The 19,460-nt window shown below is 43.9% G+C and overlaps 1 protein-coding gene across 3 annotated transcripts in view; it reads right to left on the bottom strand.

Moving 5' to 3' along the window:
- The window catches only part of OPCML (opioid binding protein/cell adhesion molecule like), a 755,600-nt gene extending 739,195 nt beyond the window's left edge, over positions 1 to 16,405 (bottom strand). The window contains exons 1-2 of one of the 3 annotated variants that reach the window (XM_081172714.1): positions 16,390 to 16,405; positions 16,033 to 16,153 (exon numbers count right to left, since the gene is read on the bottom strand). In XM_081172714.1, coding sequence (XP_081028840.1) covers positions 16,033 to 16,093 — 61 coding nt within the window. In that variant the 5' untranslated portion in view covers positions 16,094 to 16,153; positions 16,390 to 16,405. Of the gene's footprint in view, positions 1 to 16,032; positions 16,319 to 16,382 lie in introns of those variants that run through there. The other 2 variants (XM_081172713.1, XM_081172716.1) reach the window with 2 other exon arrangements.
- Between the last annotated feature and the right edge of the window lie 3,055 nt (positions 16,406 to 19,460).

Raw genomic sequence — 19,460 nt, 5'->3', positions numbered from 1 at the left:
AAGCATTGCAAAAGGGACTTCCTTCTTCACAGTTTAGTCTCTCAACTCCGACATTACCTCTCATAAAAACAAAGTTTGTGATATGGCAGTAAAGAAGCCAAATGAGCCACTGATGAATAAAAGGGTTATCACAATCCTTGGATGGCTGAGATACCCATTAACAGATGAAGGCTTGAGGCTTCAAAATGGCAAGTTCTCCAGAGCCATGGATGGATGTAACTGCAGTGGAATTTTTGAACCTAGACTAGCCAACACAAGATCCTTGAGATTTATTTTGAAGACTTCACCTTGACAGTGCCCTGTAACTTCTAGGCACCATAGCTCATCAACTGAAGATAAAACAAGTGATGCTGAAGGCAAAGCAATAAAACAGAGAGGAAGGGAAGAATTGGACCATGCTGCCTTTGCCACAGCTATAAATGATGTGGCTTCAGGGTGCCACCTACTGATCAATAATGTCACCACCTTAGCCTGCTGTAATGCTCCTAATGGGTCAGACTCTAATGCTTATTGTTAACTGTAACAATTTGGTGGTCAAAAAAAGAAAACTATTATATTCTGGTGGTGAGACACAAGCACCAAACATCATGGCATACAAATACCACAATAGATTATTTAGCTCTGACATCAATGATATAGCTACAAATAAGAATTTGAAACAGGTTGAAATGCATTTTCCATGTGCTGCTTTTCAACTATCATAGCTTCTCCTTAAAGGACCCTGAGGAGATGTACTTCTACAGCTGCACCAGAGATCCCTACAACCCTTTAGAAAAGGGATCCTCATTTGAGAACCACAACACTTAAACAGGCCTGACACCTCTTTGAAACTTGTAGTGTAGACAGGTCAGAAGCATAGGACAACGTTCACTTGGTATCTTTCCAAGAGCACCCTCTCTGGGCAAAATGGGGAGTTCTGTTTTAATAAACTGACCCAACGGACCAAAGAATTAGCATACACGTTGCACAAGGACACTAGAACAAGGTGTGATAACAAACCGGTGAACCTCATGCGGTGCTTCTTTAGAAGAAAATCGTTGACTTTAATACTCAGACATGATTTGCATGGAGGGAGAAAGTCATCCTTCAAAGACCCTTTACAAGATCTTTCTTATGACAAAGCAGATCTGAAAGCGTGAAGAGTTCTCTGCCCTCCCTTCTCTCCTGTCAAATATTATAATCATCACCTTCCAGACTGCTGAACAATCAAAGCCTGGCCTATATTCACAGGAGTTCCTACTATACGCTGCATGCATAGCAACAAATAAGAGAAACAAAAGGCAGAAGTAAACAGCCAAGAGAGAAGACAGAACCGACTGGCAGGTGGACAGCAGGAGAACGTTCCATGGAAGCCACGGAGGGAGGAATACCTCAGTGTCTAGGGATGGAAGGATCTGTCCACTTTGGTTTTCTCAGTTTCTCTTTTTTCAAGTCTTAAATTTGGCTCCCCACTTTTTGCAGCAATTTGACACAGCATTTTAATATGTATGTCTCCCAACATACACATTTTTGCGATTAATCCCCCCCATGCATTTTTTTATGTTACTTTCACTAATCTATTCATTTTTATGCACATTTGCTCCTATGCTCTGTAAACATTGTTTGGCTGCATAACTGCATTGCAAAATTTAGAGGAGTGTGGATTTCTAAGGATAGCTGTGTTTTGGTTCATGTGTTGTTTCTGAAAGTGTTGATTTGATAGCTCCACTTTTGAATGCAAATGGAATCAAATTCCTCTCCCCCCACTATCCCTACCAGGGTCCCCTTTCTCCCTCCTCACTACACCAATTTCCACTCAGATATCATTCTCAAATGCCCTACACAAAAGGCTCATTTTATTTCCCTCTGCAAAAATAAACAGATACTCCAGCAATTTTGGGGGGTGAAAATGTGGGTGGTTCTCTCTCTGCCTGTCTTCTGCAGCCACTGAGGCCAAAAGCAGCAACAAACCCGACTTTCTTGCTAGGTAGAAAATATATCCCCAACCAGCCCTGCTCTGCTACACAGAATTTGCTCTCAAAGAACCAGTGCTTTTTTCTGGGGGTGGGGGACACATGGGGACACATACTCCTAAACATTTTGTTGATCTAAGTTTGGCTTCATTGAGGAGCAGTATTTCAATATGAGCAGGGAAATGAGAGTACCCCTAAACATTTATATAAAGGAAAAAAGCACTGCAAAGAACCATCTGGGCTTACTTCAACTCTTGCTCACCATAGTTTATTTGGGTCGTCTGCAACAGCAACTTGTGCACTGCCATGGCATGGATCTATGAGCCAAGTGAGCTTGTCGAATAAAATAAGGGAATATGCAGTTAAATATTTTGTTACAATTATAAGGTATGGGATGTGTGATAGGAAAAACAGTGACATACCCTCTCCACCGTATAGTACCAATTAGTGTTGACAAACTGCCGTATCTGTCAATGGAACTTGGTTGGAATTAACTTTGGTTTTCAAATTTATTTGCTGTATTTTTGTCCTGCTTGTCAGACAATGGTTGTCTCCCAAAGCAGCTCACATCAGTTAAAAGGACAGGCAGGGAGGGAGCCCTTTGCCATCAGGCTTACTAATGAAGAAGACCAGGCACTTAAGGGAAAGGCAGTGGAGAGAAAAGGTTAGAGGAGGGAGACAAGTTCTTGCAAAACTCCCACAATCTTCCAAGTTAAGGAGGCAGCAAATGATTATTTATGGGGGTTGGACTCGATGGCCCTTGTGGTCTCTTCCAACTCTATGATTCTATGAATCATGGCACATGGAGATAATTCATGAAACATGGAGCAATAAACATGCACTATATTCCATTAGTTTTCTGGAAGTGGCTTTTATGCTGTGTGGAAGCTCAAATACAATGTGCAAATTTACAATAAGGGAAATGGAATAGATGGCCACGTGAATGCAGCCATAAATAAACATGCTTGTGTACAGAAAATATTAGTCACCTGGTCTGCAGATACCCACAGTCTTTTCTCAACAAAGTTTGCCTCTTCTAAGCCACTTTTCTGCTGTTCCACTTAGAATATCTCCAAATGTAGAGGTTTCAGGCATGGTGAATCAGCATGTTTAGCACTCAAAATTGAGACAATATGAAGAAACCAAATCTTCCCGCTTCTAGTCCTTCTGGGGACAGAAGGGACTTTTCAGATGCAAGAGTGCAAGCAAAAGAGAAACCTGAAATTAACCCTCTATTTTCTTGTGATTTCTGAATCCATATTAGCAGGGTTTTGCCATGAGCTGACAGACTTTGTTCCTCCCACATTTCAGAATAAGACACTGTAGAATAAATGCATAAATATATAAGGTAAGAAATTCAGCATGAACCTGACATCCACCATGTTCTTGAACATGAAATGCTAATTATATTAGTCACCTAACTATTCAAATTAGCTGCAATATTCCAGCTCACAAAGTGTTTTTCTGGAAGTTGCTCACTCACCTGTCCTTGCACTCTCTCTAAAACCACTCCAAAGAATGGCAAAGAAAGTTTAGTGCATTGAATAGGGGAGTCAAGTCATGGAGCAACCAATTCATTCTTAATGATTCACTTCCAGCTTCCAGCAGTCAGACATTTGTGGGTACTCCAAGTATCCCAAGCTTGGAAATCTTTATGCTTCTTTATTTCTTGCTCAGCTCTCAAATGAAGAATAAACAGAGCCAGGAGTGGCTTCATTCTGCTCTGCAAAGAGCAAGTTGTGGTCCTGGAGCTGCACAATGAATTCTGCAATCCACTCTGGATATTCGCAAGGAGGGCAAGTGAGGCTTGCACCACCACATCAATTCATTCAACAGGAGCAATTGTTTGCTGTAATTAAAGGCCCCAGGTCTTTTTGTGTAAATGCGCTTCGCTCTTGTTCATATTAAAGCTTGTTTTATTGTTTGGCTTGTTTCAAGGCTAAACACTATTATTTTTTACTTTTTTGTGCATACCATTGCATGCATCATGACATCCACAAAATCATAAGTACAAGAGTGGTCTTCTTGGGTCAGAAAGAAAAGACTGAAACATTGCAAAGGTCCAAGTTTACTGAGAATGCTGGGAAGTCACTCGGGTAAGCATGATTTGCAAGCAGATCCCTTGAAAGCCTCAAAGGTTTCAAAATGGTCACTGTGAAATAATAATCTTTCTGCGGTGATAAATAGGAGTGCATCAAAAATTCCTGTTGTGCTGTTGCCTGCGTGCACTCCTGCACTTCAGTAACGGGTGGGTGGTGTAAGTTATCCAAAGGAGAGGAAAGCTATGGCAAACTCAACAAGGGCTACATTTCCAACATCCTCTTGGTAAAGCAGCAAACATATAATCCACACGTCCAGAAATGAAGACCTAAGTCGTGCATGGATTTAATGAAGGCCCGCAGTTTTATCAAAACATACAAGGATCCACAGTGAAACTTTCTGAAATGCAGGGAAATAGGGGAGACCTAGGGGGACATTATCCTGCTGTCTACCTTAAAATGGTCTCAGTTTCCAAGTACTAGATCTGCCCTGCATCTGATCTGTGCTTTTCTTTATTTATTCACTCAGAGATGTACTAAGACAGCACCAGATGGCTTTCCATCATCGCATGTGGCAGATGCAGATGAGGTGAAGCCACCAAGCATAAAGAAAGCTGCCTTCCGATAGTTCCTCTCCACAAAAGGTTGTGAGAAGTAGTTGGGTAAGCAACCTTTTTAATCAAGCTTCCTCAGGGTACTAGTCACCCAAGGCTGCCTTAAGAGACAATGGACTGTGCTCCCAGGGGTGAAGTCAAACAACTTCCTGGGATGCAATCCTGGGCAGTGTGTATGGTGGTCTTTGGTTGTCCACATGACTAAACCCCCTTCTTGGCCTCACTGATGCGGTCCAAAGGAAAATACATTTGTCACCAACTTGACAGTAGGAGTTGCCAGAAGGATATGTGCAAGGTGATATCCAACCACCTCAGGGACTCTACTGCAGATTTGTTCAGGGTTTACTTCTTAACCTTTTCTTCTCCCAAAGATATCCCACAAGGCAGTGGAGGTTTAGGACCAGAGCTTTTATTCTCCTAGATGGTCTGCCTTTCCAGGTTGACAAGGCCCATCTGCCCTTCAATTCCCTCTACAGCAGTGTTCCTCAACCTTGGGCCTCCAGCTGTTTTTGGACTACAACTCCCATAATCCCTAGCTAGCAAGACCAGTGGTCAGGGATGATGGGAACTGTAGTCCAAAAACAGCTGGAGGCCCAAGGTTGGGGAACACTGCTCTACAGAATATGCATAAACTGCTTTCTTGACTATTGGATCGACTATTGGTCTCATCCACTCAATCCACCGGAGCCTGTCTTTGCATGCAGGTTAAGTCCCTAACTCACTGAGGGTTTGAGACCCATCGGCTATCCTCATACCCATCAATAAAGACAAAGAATCATATCCAAGTCACCAGGCAGGGAAGCTTTATAAAGTTAGTTCTCTTAGGTCAGGGCTGAGTTGGTAATAAAATCTGGCTGGTGGGCCAGATTCTTACCCCCAACACTACAGGCCAAATTTGATAGGTAGGTGGGGATGCCCACCTGCCAATCACCCAATGTTACAATGGATGTCAGGTGACCTGCTTTTGCACACTTTCCTAGCCCTGATCATCAGCTGACCACCAGACCTTGCAAAGAGCAATATAAACCCAAATGATCAACTTAAACCACCAACATGCCACAGATGACTCACACATGTATGCAAGGGCAGCTGGACTCATAACATTTATTGTTGGCTAATACCTTTTACTGGCTGAGCTGCAAGCTGTAATAGAAGAGTTGCCAGTCTGTTGTCTCAACATCAAGAGTTGCCAAGATATGTTTGTTTTGCAGTTTCTGACAGATGGAGGATTGATGCCCACCGTATCTGATGAACTGCTTTCCTTAGACTTTTAAGAGAGCATGGAAAATCCCTTTAAGACCCTCTTGCCTGTCCTGAAATCACACTAAAGTGGAACAAATGTGCTCCGGGTACTTCTCTATGGGCTTATGCCTAATCAGTGGCAACTTCCTGTCACTCTAGTGCCCAGCAGTGGATAAGAGATGATAGCTCTGTGGAGTGTGGACCCGGATTAATATCACTTTGCCATATTAATTAACTAGCAAGGATGGCATAACTGAAAAGGTTTGACATAGCTGAAAGCTATGGTCTTCTGCAAAATGAGTCCCAATGATTTAGCAAAATTGGCTGTAACAGAAAGCTCTGCTGAGTACTTCTCAAGAGACGACATTTTCAGTTAATGGTGCATTGCTCCCATATCCGGAATGAAGACACAAGGCAACAATATGGGTTGAACGAGGGTCACAGCTTTATTAAATACAAAGGCTGCTCTGCTGCTTACTTAGCCATTTAACTGTCAACTTCCCATCCAGACCTCAGTGTTGATGTTGTATGTGGGAGCTAGCTGCTCGCTACAGCATCCAGCAAGGTCCTAGGTTCAACCCCTGGCATCTTCAGATAAAAGGGGCAGGAAAGACTTCTTCAGGAGACCCTAGAGAGCCAGTGCTGGTGATATTAGACTACACTAGCTAGGTGGAAGAATACCTAATCATTCAAAGCAGCTTCCAGTGTTTATTTGTTGCAAACAAAGATGTGTATGCATGCAAGAGGCATCAGAGACATACCTAGCCTTCTTTGCAGCCTTGGCAAGGAGATGTATTGTCATTCCCCACCACCACCAGACCATGAACCAGAAACTCAACAAGTTTGCTTTTCAGCGCCTTTCATGCTCTGCCAGTGACTTCCTACATGACCCAGAGCATAGCCTCCTGGGGAGAGGGCAAGCAGCTCTTAGCCACTCCAAGCCACAGTGGGGTGGTGCGATTTTTGTGGGGGGTGGGGTGACCTGCACCCTTGGCAGGAGCCAACCTGACCAACCTCTAAGTATGCCCCTTGTGAGTCGTCGCATATTAATCATTTTTGCACCATCCAGTGTCAACTCCAAAATGCATTGCTTTTAAATGAGATAGGATTTCTATTAGATGACCCCAGACGTAGCAAGCAACTGCCAATGATGGCACAGGTGTACATGCACATGTGAACCGGTGTGAAGACAAGTGGCCAGGATCACTTCCAGGTGACCTGCTTAATATCAAGCAATCATTCTGATTGTTTTGCACACATTTTGTTGGGAGGTTAGATGACTACAGCTGTGGACAGAGCATTCATTATAATTTGTTGGAAGGGATGTTGTACAATGTTGCCTCAAACAATTGTTATTCTCAAGATTTTGGTGCACTTTCCTTATTGCAAAACCCCCCCAATGTCCTAGCTTTTAGAAGAGGAGCAGATTAGTTGGGCAAGAGCACAAAGACAACTTTAATTGTGCAACCTGCATTTGTTGGTATGTGACTGAATCCCACCTGAAAACAGTAACCATCAGGATGCTCCATGTACCCATCAAACTACAAATTAACAATAAGCCCACCCAATGTCAGATGTCAGTAAGGGATATCTGTGCCCCCTTGCTTTGCTTCAATTGTGAGTTGTGGCATGAGTCTGGTTCATCATGCGAGGTCCCTGGGATGTCCTTTCATCCGTGCTTGCCGCTGGGGAGTTGCTAGCCTCCCAACCCAACTTGGCCAGTCGTCACATGCTGAAAGCAAGGTGGAAGAGAGCAAAACGTCTTGGAGGAACTGATCTCAGATCCCCACACATAGCGTACTTGTCTGTGAGCACAGAACAAAGCAGTCTTTCGTGGTGAGAGAGCCTACCCCGGGCTTTAAGTGGTGTCATGCTGAATGACCCTGATTAGGCTAGGAGCACAGCTGGGGGAACCAACGGCAGTGCAAAGTTGCATAATCTACATGCTCCAGCCTCTGCATTCTGGATGGCACAAAAGCATCACTATGGAGCTCTGACATATGCAGCTGGCAATAGATTCAGAGTGGGCAGAAATGGGAAATAAATCCTGCAATGGAGCTTGTTCCTCTGCCCTCAAAAAATGCCCTACATGTGGCAGCCAATGTGGAGTTAGCAGGCATGAAGGAAGAGAGTGCACTTGGATGCACTTCCTCATGGCACAAACTAAGCAAGCAAGCAAGCAAGCAAACAAACAAACAAACAAACAAACAAACAGGGAGCATGGCACCTATCTGCATGCAGACACTTATGCATATCCTTGAAGATACTTTGGGGTGGGGAAGGAGCTGGCATCTTAGCAGAGGAGGAGGTGACAAGCGAGGAAACTCAGGGGACCTGCCCTACTCAGAAGAATTATTCAAAAATCAGGAGACAGAAATCAAAGTTGAAGATCAGCCTTAGCACTTTGCATCTTCAAAGAGTCTCGCAAAACTAATTAATCCCGCCGAGGCAGGTGAGCATTGTAGCAAATCCATAGGCTACGGTTGTCACTGCACCAACCAAGAATACTGCCACAGTGACAGCTGGGGGCATTCCCTTCTGTTTGTTCCAGGAGCACACATGCCCCTAGACACTGAAGACGAAGCAGAAATCCTCTTGAAAGGCACAGGGTGGATTCTCACAGGATTCAAGGCTGGCTTTGACCTACAAAGTGCTGAGCTCGCTTGGATCCTCCACATCTACTTTAGGGACTGCCTCCATCTCCCTTTAGGGACTGTGCTCCATCAAAACCATTTTACAATTGCCTAAAGACCACTTTATGCAATCAACCGAAGCATCTCCTGGGCTGTGCCCACGTCAGGTTACACAGATGGAAAGGTGTGCTTGTTTGGATGTCATCACAAATTAAAGGCGCACCCCCTTCCTCCCCTGTGGCAGAACCAGAGGGAGGAGGATACCAGTGATTTATTCTCAGGCTTGTGTTGTGCAGAGGAAGCTGTCTTGTACCCAATAAGTCAATCGATTCATTTAGCTCAGTATTGTCTACACTGACAGGCAGCAGTTCTCCAGGGTTTCAGATAGGAATACTCGCAGCCCTACCTGGAGGTGCCAGGGATTCATTCATTTATATCCCTTTGTACAAGTATGTCTACAATGCCATATCATAAAATTTCAAGGTGGTGTACAGCAGTGTAAACTCAAAAACAATTCAATTTAAAATTCAATTTAAAAACAATTCAAATGTGCATCACAGTGACTGGCTAATTAAACAGCTTCAAAGGCCCATTGGCATAAAACTGAACCGGGGACATTTGCATGCAAAACAAATGCTCTCCCACTGAGCCACAGGCCTTCCACTGTGAGGCTTGGGCCTAAAATTGCCCACACTCTGGTCAAGTGATGGGGACAGGACCCTTTGCAAGTCCTGCTCCTGCCTAACAATCAGGAGGCAAGTAATTCCTCCTGTTCCCCACCACTAGAGTGGCTGTGCTTTCCGCTTTACAGAGTACAGTCCTCTATTTTTAATAACTGCCAGAATACAGACCTCTGTTTGAAGGTGTCCTCTGTTCCAGAGCTGCCCAACTGGTTTAAAGGTAAGAGAGAGCTGGTAGCAGCAACTGGTCAGCAGACTGAATGGGAATGAAAGTTATCTGGTGCCTCCCCCACTAAGGTGAGATGTATTTCTATTTAAATTATACTCATTATTTCTAAATTTGCACTTATGCGTATCAGGTACCATTTGTAAATTTTATGCTGATTTCTCTCCTTTTCATCTTTCTCGGTGGTGCAAATCCTCTTTCTTGACAATGCCAAACTGGCCATCCTACCTACTACTATTGGGCTTCAGCTGATCACTCTTCCTAAGGGCCGATCAAATGACTTTCAAGATTATAAGACACAGGTTTGTGTGTGTGTATATATATACTGTGTGTGTATACACACAGAGAGGGAGACAGATCTCACATATAGACTCAGTTTGCATATCAGTTTAAAGTAACCATAGTTAAACCACACCATAGTTAAAATGTGAATGTACAGTGTGCTAGTGTAAACTGCTGAAATTGTGGGACCTTCTCTCTTATCTTGTCTTGCACACTGCGAGAAACCATGCCATGGTCTGGCTTAGTGTTATGTCCCAATTCAGGACTCAGCTAGATTGGTAAAGAAAAAGCATTTTATATGTGTTCTATATGTGATATAACACTGTGACACCAGATAGCGCTGTGGAGTCCTGTATTTCCCTACCGGATTTCCCTGTCCATTCTCAGACTCATGGTTGGTTTCCACCCAAAACAAAGCATCAGCGGTAACCACAAAATGTGGTTAATGCTTGTTTGTAGAGAAGCCAAGTAGAAGCCCAGGTTTAGGTGTAGGACCATGGCTTATTTCCCAAGCAGGTTAGTAGAAGCAAGAGGAGGAGCCAAGTCATTTCATCAGCAAGCTAGAATGCACTCTGCTCACATTTAAATCACAGTTTAGTTTTATTTTGGTTTAAAGAGATGTGCAGACTGTCTCTCTCTCTCTCTCTCTCTCTCTCTCTCTCTCTCTCTCTCACACACACACACACACACAGACACACACACACGACTTCTATCTTCTTTAGTCTTCTGCCTCTACCACTTGATTCTCTTGACAATATTTCAAGTGACACCAAGTATCCTTTCTTGAGTATCCTATCCATGCACAACTGCTTGTACTGGGATCTGGGAGCAGCACACAATGAATTCCTTGCCATCACACCAGAAAGAAGACTCAATACGAACTATAATATGGGTGAACAGGTTGCATTTATTAAAATAAAACAAGGAGAGAATCTGCAAATCAATGAAATTGAACTAATTAACCCAATTAAACACATTTGGGCAGGTGGGTTGCAATAAATGGGAGGCTATCATCACTCCTGTTTCCTGAGCAAACTTCCAGGTGCATGTTGTGGTCACACAGCAAGGGTTTGGTTTTAAAAGAAAATCGTCCTCCACCTTGCTGCATGCACCTTGGGTGTAAGAACCTGACATGCTTACTGAGGCCACATTGGCTAACATTCACCTTGATGCCCCTGCTAGGCCAAGCCCTCAATAATTTCTTATCTCCTCTCACCTGCCCTGGTGAAATTCCACTTAGCCAGATTCTCCAGTCACATGGGCAACATCCAACAGTGCAAAATAGGCAAAAAAGAGAAGACCCCCCAAACTAAGCAATGTCTCCCCTCAAATTACTACTCAGTACCCCCAAAAAGGGTGACTAGCAGAGCCCACATTGCCAAGGCCAAGAGGGTGGGCATTACCAGAAGAAGAATGAAGAATGTGGGATGGAGCCAGTTTAATTAGCTGGGCTGCCATTTCCCCCCTATGACCAACATGAAAATCCACATACCTCCCTTTGCGAGAAACTGTATCTCCTCTTATTGCAGGGGGAAGAGGGTGTGGCAAAAATGCCCCCCCCCCCAATTTAGAGAGGGGGAGAGAGAGAGGAGGGGGAGAGAAGACAAGAAAAAGATATCATTTAGAGGCCAATGCAAAACTTGTGGAGCAAAACAAGAAACTAATGAAAACTTTTGGGGCCCAAAAAAGAGGGAATGACTAAGGCAGCAGAACTCTACTCAAGCTCCCAGAAAAGGGACAGGTTAAACTCTTTTGGGGGCATGGAGAAGCTAGCAACACATGCACAGAAATAGCAGATCCGTTTCTGGTGTCATATCTTAGCAACAGAAGATACAATCAACATGGATGAGCTCTTTCCCTCTTGGTTCCTTTAAGCCTTTGGAATACAGGTTCAAATACAGTTCTGCAAACAAGGCAATCTTCACAGCTTATAGACTTTCAGATCTATAGACTTGTTTCTGACCAACATCCTTGCACTGAGACAAGTTTAACAGGGAACACACTCACCTGCCTAGAGGCCAAGGCATATTATTTTTCTAGATAGTCTTCCAGTAGGTTCAGGGGGGCATATTTGGGAATGAGAAATAATGCCATTGGCTTCAGAAGAAAACGGTTACATTCTACATTGCAGGGAGCTGGACTAGATGACCTTTGGGGTCTCTTCCAACTCTACAATTCTGTGATTATATGGGCTGATCTTCATGTCATCACATTTTTCTTCTTGCTACCTTGCTATCTTCACTCATTTCCCTCCTTTTGACATTTGGATTGAATGCACCTTGAAGCAGAGACCTATCAAGTTTGTTGCTGTTTCATTTTGTGCTGCTGCTGCTGCTTGCATTTATATCTCACCTTTTTCTTCAGGGAACTCAAGGTGGCACACAAGATTCTCCAGATGGCTCTCCAGATGTTCTCTTGTGGCTCTCCAGATGTTGCTGAACTACAATTCTTATCATGTTGTACTCCAAACAACTGTAAGGTTCTTTGTCTCTGCCTTAACTGGAGACTAAATGAACTGAACATTCCCAATTCTATTGCTGCTCTTTAACTCAGTTTAAAAAACATCCACTGCCCTTCTTATCATCACAGAGATTCTGTCTGGAAAACCATTGGCTGCACACATGCCTCTTTCTCTGAAAGTCTCTCCAGGGAGGAAAGCATTAGCTTCAAATTATTCCAAGATGGAAACCTCTCTGCCTTCACAAAGCTGTGGAGGAAGAGTCTTCCTGTGACCAGACAAGGGCAGGGTTTCATTATTACATTAACCTTTCAGGTCTTCAGACTCGGCAAAAAGTAAATTGGCAGTGAGAAAATATATGGGGTCCTATTGGGAAGTAAGAGGACTAAAAGCGCCATCCAAACTGAAAAGGAAGATAATTAAAAACCAAGGAATCAGAGGGAGGGACCACAGTGAAGCCATTAAGGCTAATAATGACTTGGCAATTGTATTTTCCACATGAACCTTCCAGTTTCCCTTCACCCCCATCAAACATCTTAAAAGCCTCTTTTTTCATTGTTTTGTTCATCTCAAACAAACATCCAGGTATGATTAAGAAGACCTCTAAATAACTTGTTTATCCTCATTTGTTTGCAGAAAACTTGCATGGAGGTTACACAACATCCACTTTTTCATTCTGGTTTGTTTACATGGATGTTATACAATGTATGTTGTTTACTGAGCATTGAATTTATTAAGTATTCATGCCGATTTCTCAACAAGTGGAGGTTTCATGGCACCTCTTCCATCGTTTATTTTTTACCCCACATTTTGCAGTACCCCACATTTTGCATTTTCACTATTGCTTTCCTTACCACAAAAAGGCTGGTTTTGTTGTTGTTGTACAAGGGTGTCAGAGGTTTAGGTTTGCTAGTATGCAACCGAATCCCTCCTACAAAACAGTTCAATCTCAAAGGGAACAAAAAAAATATGGTGGGAGGGGTAGGAACAGATCTCCAGAAGGACCCACCTTTGAGCATCTAGTGGGAATATCACATGCAAAAGGAGTTAAGATCATAGAAACATGAGAAGCTGCCTGAGTCAGACCATTGGTCCATCTCACTCAGCATAGTTTACACTGATTGGCAGTTGCTCTCCAGAGTTTTAGGCAGGGACTTTTCCAAGCCTCACTTGGAGATGCCAGGAATTGAAACTGGGACCTCCCACATGCAAAGCAGAAGGTCTACCACTGAGCTATGGCCCTTCCCCACAGTTGTGTCAGCTGTGGGACAGTGAATACACTTGCTCAACAATCCATATCCTACCCCTGGAGCTTTTTTTAAAAAAGTGATGCATAGGAAGAGCCTACAGAAATGATAATCCAGATATTCTAAGATTCAGCTCCCCTGCTAATGAAGAGACCTATGGATAAATCTAAATTCACAAGTTTACATTCACCAGCTAAGATCACAACAACACTTCACTTGAAATACTAGCTTGAAAGTATCCAAAGAGCTTCACGTGTGTTAATAGAGTAATGTAATCCGTGGAGCAATATTGCAGAAGGGAGGGCTGAGGTATCACAGCTTGCCTAAGGCCAACTAGTGAATTCATGGCAATTTGACCCAATCACTTTCCAGTTTCATAGCTCATGCTTATATCAGTTTTTACACCACATCAGCTCTTTCTCATGGTCTCCGAGGTACTGCACTAAATCAACCCTGGATAGTAAACATTGGTCAACATGCAGCTTAGGAGAGTTGTTGAATCTCAAGTGCTGAGGTGCAAATTGGTCAGTGTACAAACGTCATGCAGGAAATGCTGTTTCAGAGGTAGCTAGAGCTCCATTAATCTCACATCCCCTTCAAGGAGTCTGAAACCAGGATTCTTCAGTTCTGCACTCAAGGCTAATAAAGCCCCCTCCCTCCCCAAATCACATCTGAAGCTGTTAAAATAAAAAGACTTCTTTTTTTAAAAAAAACAAAACACCTTCTCAACTGTCCTAAAACTGAATTTCTCAAGAAGAAATGGGTGCTCTCGTATTTTTTTTTAAAAAAATCCCCATTCAGCTTTCATACTCTGACATTACCCAGATACAGTGTCCTCAGTGTGACTTTTTTGGAAATAGCATTCTTTGGTTAGGTGCTTGTTCATTATCAAGATGTCAGAGAAGAATGTAGTTTATCACAAAACTGAAACCAAATCCCAACCTCATGATGAATTATGCACACCAGTTAGAATTCAAGAGCCACTTCTATATACCATGGCCAAACTGAAGAGTGGAAGGTGGTCTTTGCACTGGAAGGTGGAGAACTCTGTGCCCTTTGTCCCTCTGTGCACCCCAACATCCCACCCACCCCTCTGTAATTTAAGTGCCAAATGCATTTCCTCAAACTATTGGCATGAGAATGCATTATACCGAATACAACACATATGTCTGTCCCTGTGCTCTTTGCCTGCACACCTACATCCAAAGCTTGTGGGGTCTTGGAATGTGGATAAAGTTTTTACACAAACCAGTCTCTGATGGAAACTGCGATGCACATGGATAGTAAATCCATGCAAGCCTAGCTGTGGCTCACATCCACCTCCTACCACAGTGAAAACTACCGCCAGGCTTGTGCTGAAAAGTCTGTTTGCAAAAATACTGATACTGTATAGATTTTGTGCCTATGCTCTTGTAACACCCAGTGCAACACACACTCCTGCTGTGCATTTTAAATATGTGTGTATTTCAGAGTAACAGACTCCTGAAGCTGTTTCCGAGGGCATTGCATGTTCAGAACTCTGGCAATTCCAACAGCTCAGCAACACATATAAGGCACAACTCCTTCTCTATTGGTCCCCATCCCTCCCACCCTGCTCTTCTATTTTATATTGGGACAGATGTTCAGATGCGTATTCAGCTCCCCACACTAAGTGCCTGTCTGCGGAGCTCCTGCCCAGAGCCAGTTAGAGCTTGAATTACAATAAACCTATTCAGACCAGGGTTTGCAGCAAGAGGCAGCCGAGGGATCCTAAAGTCTTCAGTAAACGCTGTGATGGTGGCAGGCGACAATGATGCCTTCTGGATAAGAAAACTCAAGAACACCTGGTCTGGCTTCCAACACTGCAGCATCTGTAGCTGAAGCCCAAACAAGTAGCAGCTGGTGTGTGTGTGTGTGTGTGTGTGTGTGTGTGTGTGTGTGTGTGTGTGCGTGCGCGTGTGCGTGCATTGGTCAGTTTGGGGGATGAAGAAGAAACCTCACTCCTACCACCATCACTGTATAAAAGCCAGTGGGCTTTGCTATCTGAAAACAAGAGAAGGGCAGTGGACTTCTTTACGTGGAAATGAGGTACGGGTGCTGAACCTGGGAGGGAAAGCACTCCCAAACCATCTCCATCATCACCATCCACCCCCCACCCCCCCACACACACACACTCAATTTGCTAAGAAAGATGCCCAGAGGAGATGGAGAAGATTGGGGTTGGGAGTAAAAGACTTCTCCAAAAAGCCACTGCACACAAGCACAAGCACACACACAAACATTGTGGGCAGATAATGCAAATCCCAGGGAAAGTACCATCTCCTATTCACAACGCAGGAGCAGCTGCTGTCCGATGCCGGCACAGCATCCCTCCGGGAGGAAACAGTGGCAGGATCCCTGGAGGACTAAGCGCCAGTTCTGAGCCCAATCACCTCCTCTACATACACACCCCAAAACGTGGCATATTAGTGCTGTGACCGGGGGGGGGGGACCCCTAACTAATCATAATCATAATATGCACATCTGGGCGAAATCATCAGGTCTGTATCGCTGTGGCATGCAAAACGCGTCCCCCACCCCACCCCACCTCTTCAACCCTCCTCGTCTGGTCCATCTTCTTGCCTAGAGATATACGGGAGCGAGAGGGATTCCCCTGCCACCGTCCCTCCTTGTGGCATACCTGGGATGAAGAACAGGGCAGTTGTGGCCGTGAAGACGATCCAGCAGGCGGGATGATACATCTTGGGGGAGCTGCAATAGTCTGGAGCGGCTTGGCTGGCTGCTTTCCTCCGTGCTGAATTCTGAGTAGGTTTAAATCCAATGTTTGCAGAGGGAGGGAGCGCGAGTTGGAGAGAGAGAGAAAGAGAGATGGGGACAGGCAGTCAGTGTCTCTGATTTTTCCCCCCACTCCCCTCCCTCCCCCTCTCTCTCCCCCTCTCTTTTTCCACCCTGCACATAACACGCTAGCAGAAGAAGCCCCAGAACCAGCACTACCAGTCTGTACGGGGGTGGGGGAGAGAGAGAACAGACCTCCTACCAGGCATTCATTGGTTCTGGTCTCCTGAGTGACATTCTCTGGCTCTTCTGCAGCTTTTTGACACTGTGGGGAGTTAAACGGCACTGCCAACTGCTCCCTTTGGTGCCCCTTGCTGTGCTCTCCCCTACTTCCAGATCTACCCCAATGCAGGCACGGGGGAGAGAGGGAAGTGTGTCGGGGGACACAGAGCCTTTGGCCAGGCTGAGGTCTTGGGTCAGCGGCTTTGAAAGGGAGAAAGGAAGCAGACTCTTGTCAGTGCCATGGACTGGATGTTTGTTTATTTCTCCCTGTAGCTCTGAGCTCCTTCCTGCCACCCACCCTCCTTCCCTCTCACTCACACTCACACACAGGCAGGCAGGCAGGCAGAGGGGTTTGGGAATGCTCCTTGCAGTTAGATGCCACAGAGGGAAATGCAACTTGTTGATGCTGCTGCTGCTGCTGACAATCTGCCAGGCATGTTAGGATGCAGACTGTGTGCCAGTTGCCCACTATTTGACCAGCTTTCCATCTTGCCACCAGCGACTCAGTCAAATATACAATTGAATGGAGTGTTTTGCAAGCATCAGCGTTGGGAGTGCATAAATCCCACGGAGGAGAAAGGAGAAATCCAGGGAGCTGTACCCAAGTGGTGAACAAGCATATATCAGATGGCTGGAAAAACATACAGTACGTATAACCAGCAGATATATTAAGGGTAGCAAAGGACTGTTAATAGCTGCCTACAGATGGTCTCCGTCTCTTACATTTTCTGTAGGCAGAAGAAGCCCCTTTTAGCAGATTTGTTTTGCTCAACACTGAACTGTATTAGCTACTCCATAGGCTACTTCACATGTCACACTGAACAAAGGCACCAGCCATCTCTACACATGTACAAGGGTTTGTGTGAAAGAGTATACACCTGCTGATTTGTACAGCCTAAATATTGTGTACACAGAAACATATTATGTACGCACTGAACACAACAGCTGAACCCCCCCCCCCCCGGTATCAGAAAGGCCCTAGCATGCTGAGCAAGACACTTTGCTGTTAAACCACAGTTTCTGGTGACATCCATACTGGGAAACTATCACTTGTGGAGAAGCCCTAATATCAATTCAGTCAGTAGTCAAAGGAAATATTTTTTAACATAGCATGTTCCTTGAAGGTGGTCATGTGAGGGGAGGGGAGAAAGAGTGGGTCAAGTAATCAGAGCAGACAAGAAAGAGTCTTGTTCTTGGTCCAATAAACCATGGCTTGTCAGACTGAAATCATTGTGTCTGAGCTAGGCTATTGTGTTCATGCATGTGTAAGGCAGCAATGGTACAAGTGTTTTCCTTAGATACTAAAATACTCAATAATAGCTATTAAAAATATGAGGTGCATCACTTATGTTCATGTACTGTTTCACATTGCCATATTCAAGAAGAACTGCTTACAGATATCTGCAAGAACTGACTTCCATTTCTTAAATTATATGAGGCATAACCTAGTGGGCAAAATAGGAATTTACTTAATTTGTTATAGTACATCTAGAATATAATGCAGTGTTGAAAAATTATCCTGTAATGCATCCACAGAGTGACCAAACAATATATATTAATACAAAATCAATTGCTTTTAAAAGTGCATTAAACAAGTCTATTTGTTTTCTAGTTTGCATAGATTCCCCTATGCCCAATGAAGACATTACATGTGGTTTTCAAGCTTGCAAACTATTTCAGAATAATTCAATTTTATACAGTCACAGATATCATCGCTCCCTACTCGCTGCTCCTGATTGAGTTAGGCTAATTAGTAGAAACCATTTTAAAATTGCAAAGAGTGCCTGGATCAAGGCTCAGCATGGGTTGCAGGACCCAAATTTAAATGCATGATTGGATGGAGGAGAGAGAGAGAGAGAAGCTATAGCAACATCTTTAAATGCCCGCCCTGCCTTGCTTGAGTAAACATTCAAATTCCTAGGCACCTGCGCCAAATTTATAGACCACCCCCAATCCCAATACAATGATGCTTGCCTAATTCACCTGGAGAAATATGTTCTGCAGGCACCTCTCTGTGCATTATTTGCATATGACACATTGTGGTACAGAGGAGAAAGACTATCAGTGAGAAAATGGTGCAGTTGTCTCCTATTCCAACCGCAAACTCTCATCATTACCATCAGAAATCTCCATAACTGTATACTTTATAACTTCTTAGACTTTTATGACTGCAGCTGTAAATGAACATACTAGGGCAGGCCTGTGGAACCTGTGGCCCTCCAGCAATTGTTGAGGTACCACTCCCACCATCCCTGATCCATCTGCTGGCTGGAGATGATAAGAGGTGGGATTCCAACATGCTCTGGGGGGGGGGAGGGGATGTCACAGGTGGTCCAGTCCCTATACAGTGGTACCTCAGGTTACATATGCTTCAGGTTACATACGCTTCAGGTTACAGACTCCGCTAACCCAGAAATAGTGCTTCAGGTTAAGAACTTTGCTTCAGGATGAGTACAGAAATCGTGCTCTGGCGGCGTGGTGGCAGCAGATGCCCCATTAGCTAAAGTGGTGCTTCAGGTTAAGAACAGTTTCAGGTTAAGAAAGGACCTCTGGAATGAATTAAGTACTTAATCCGAGGTATCACTGTACTAGGGGATGACCCAGATAGCTTAAAAATTGCATTTCATATCTTTCCCTTTTCTTTGTAGTATTTTTAAATGGTAATCAATATAAGTACAAGTATATGCATTTTTAATTAGCTGCTTTTAAGTGTCCTTGCTGCTAGTTTTATTGTTTTATTTTTCTTTGTAAGTCACTATGAAGACTTTTACAATCAAGCAGCGTATAAATTTTATTAAATAAACAAATGCAGTAGCTAATCAATTAAATAGTAGAAAGTATGTTTTGTACACAAAAAGTTCAATTTTTTTAAAAAAGAGATCAATTAGCAGGTGGATTAGTAGTCTGACCAGGTTTTAAAAAAAATCTGATTCTCATATTCCTTTTTGGGGGGGGGGTGCAACAGCTTTAATGAAACAAAGTACAGTGAGGTTTACTTGGGTGGTTGTAAGTAGCAAGTTTAAATGCCACCCCTTAAACGTAGAACCAGGT

Source organism: Podarcis bocagei, assembly GCF_964188305.1.
Source record: "Podarcis bocagei genome assembly, chromosome: 15".
In the NCBI taxonomy this organism is placed as follows: domain Eukaryota; kingdom Metazoa; phylum Chordata; class Lepidosauria; order Squamata; family Lacertidae; genus Podarcis; species Podarcis bocagei.
The sequence above is the reverse complement of the archived record's forward strand: the minus strand, read 5'-3'. Positions and strand labels throughout refer to the sequence as shown.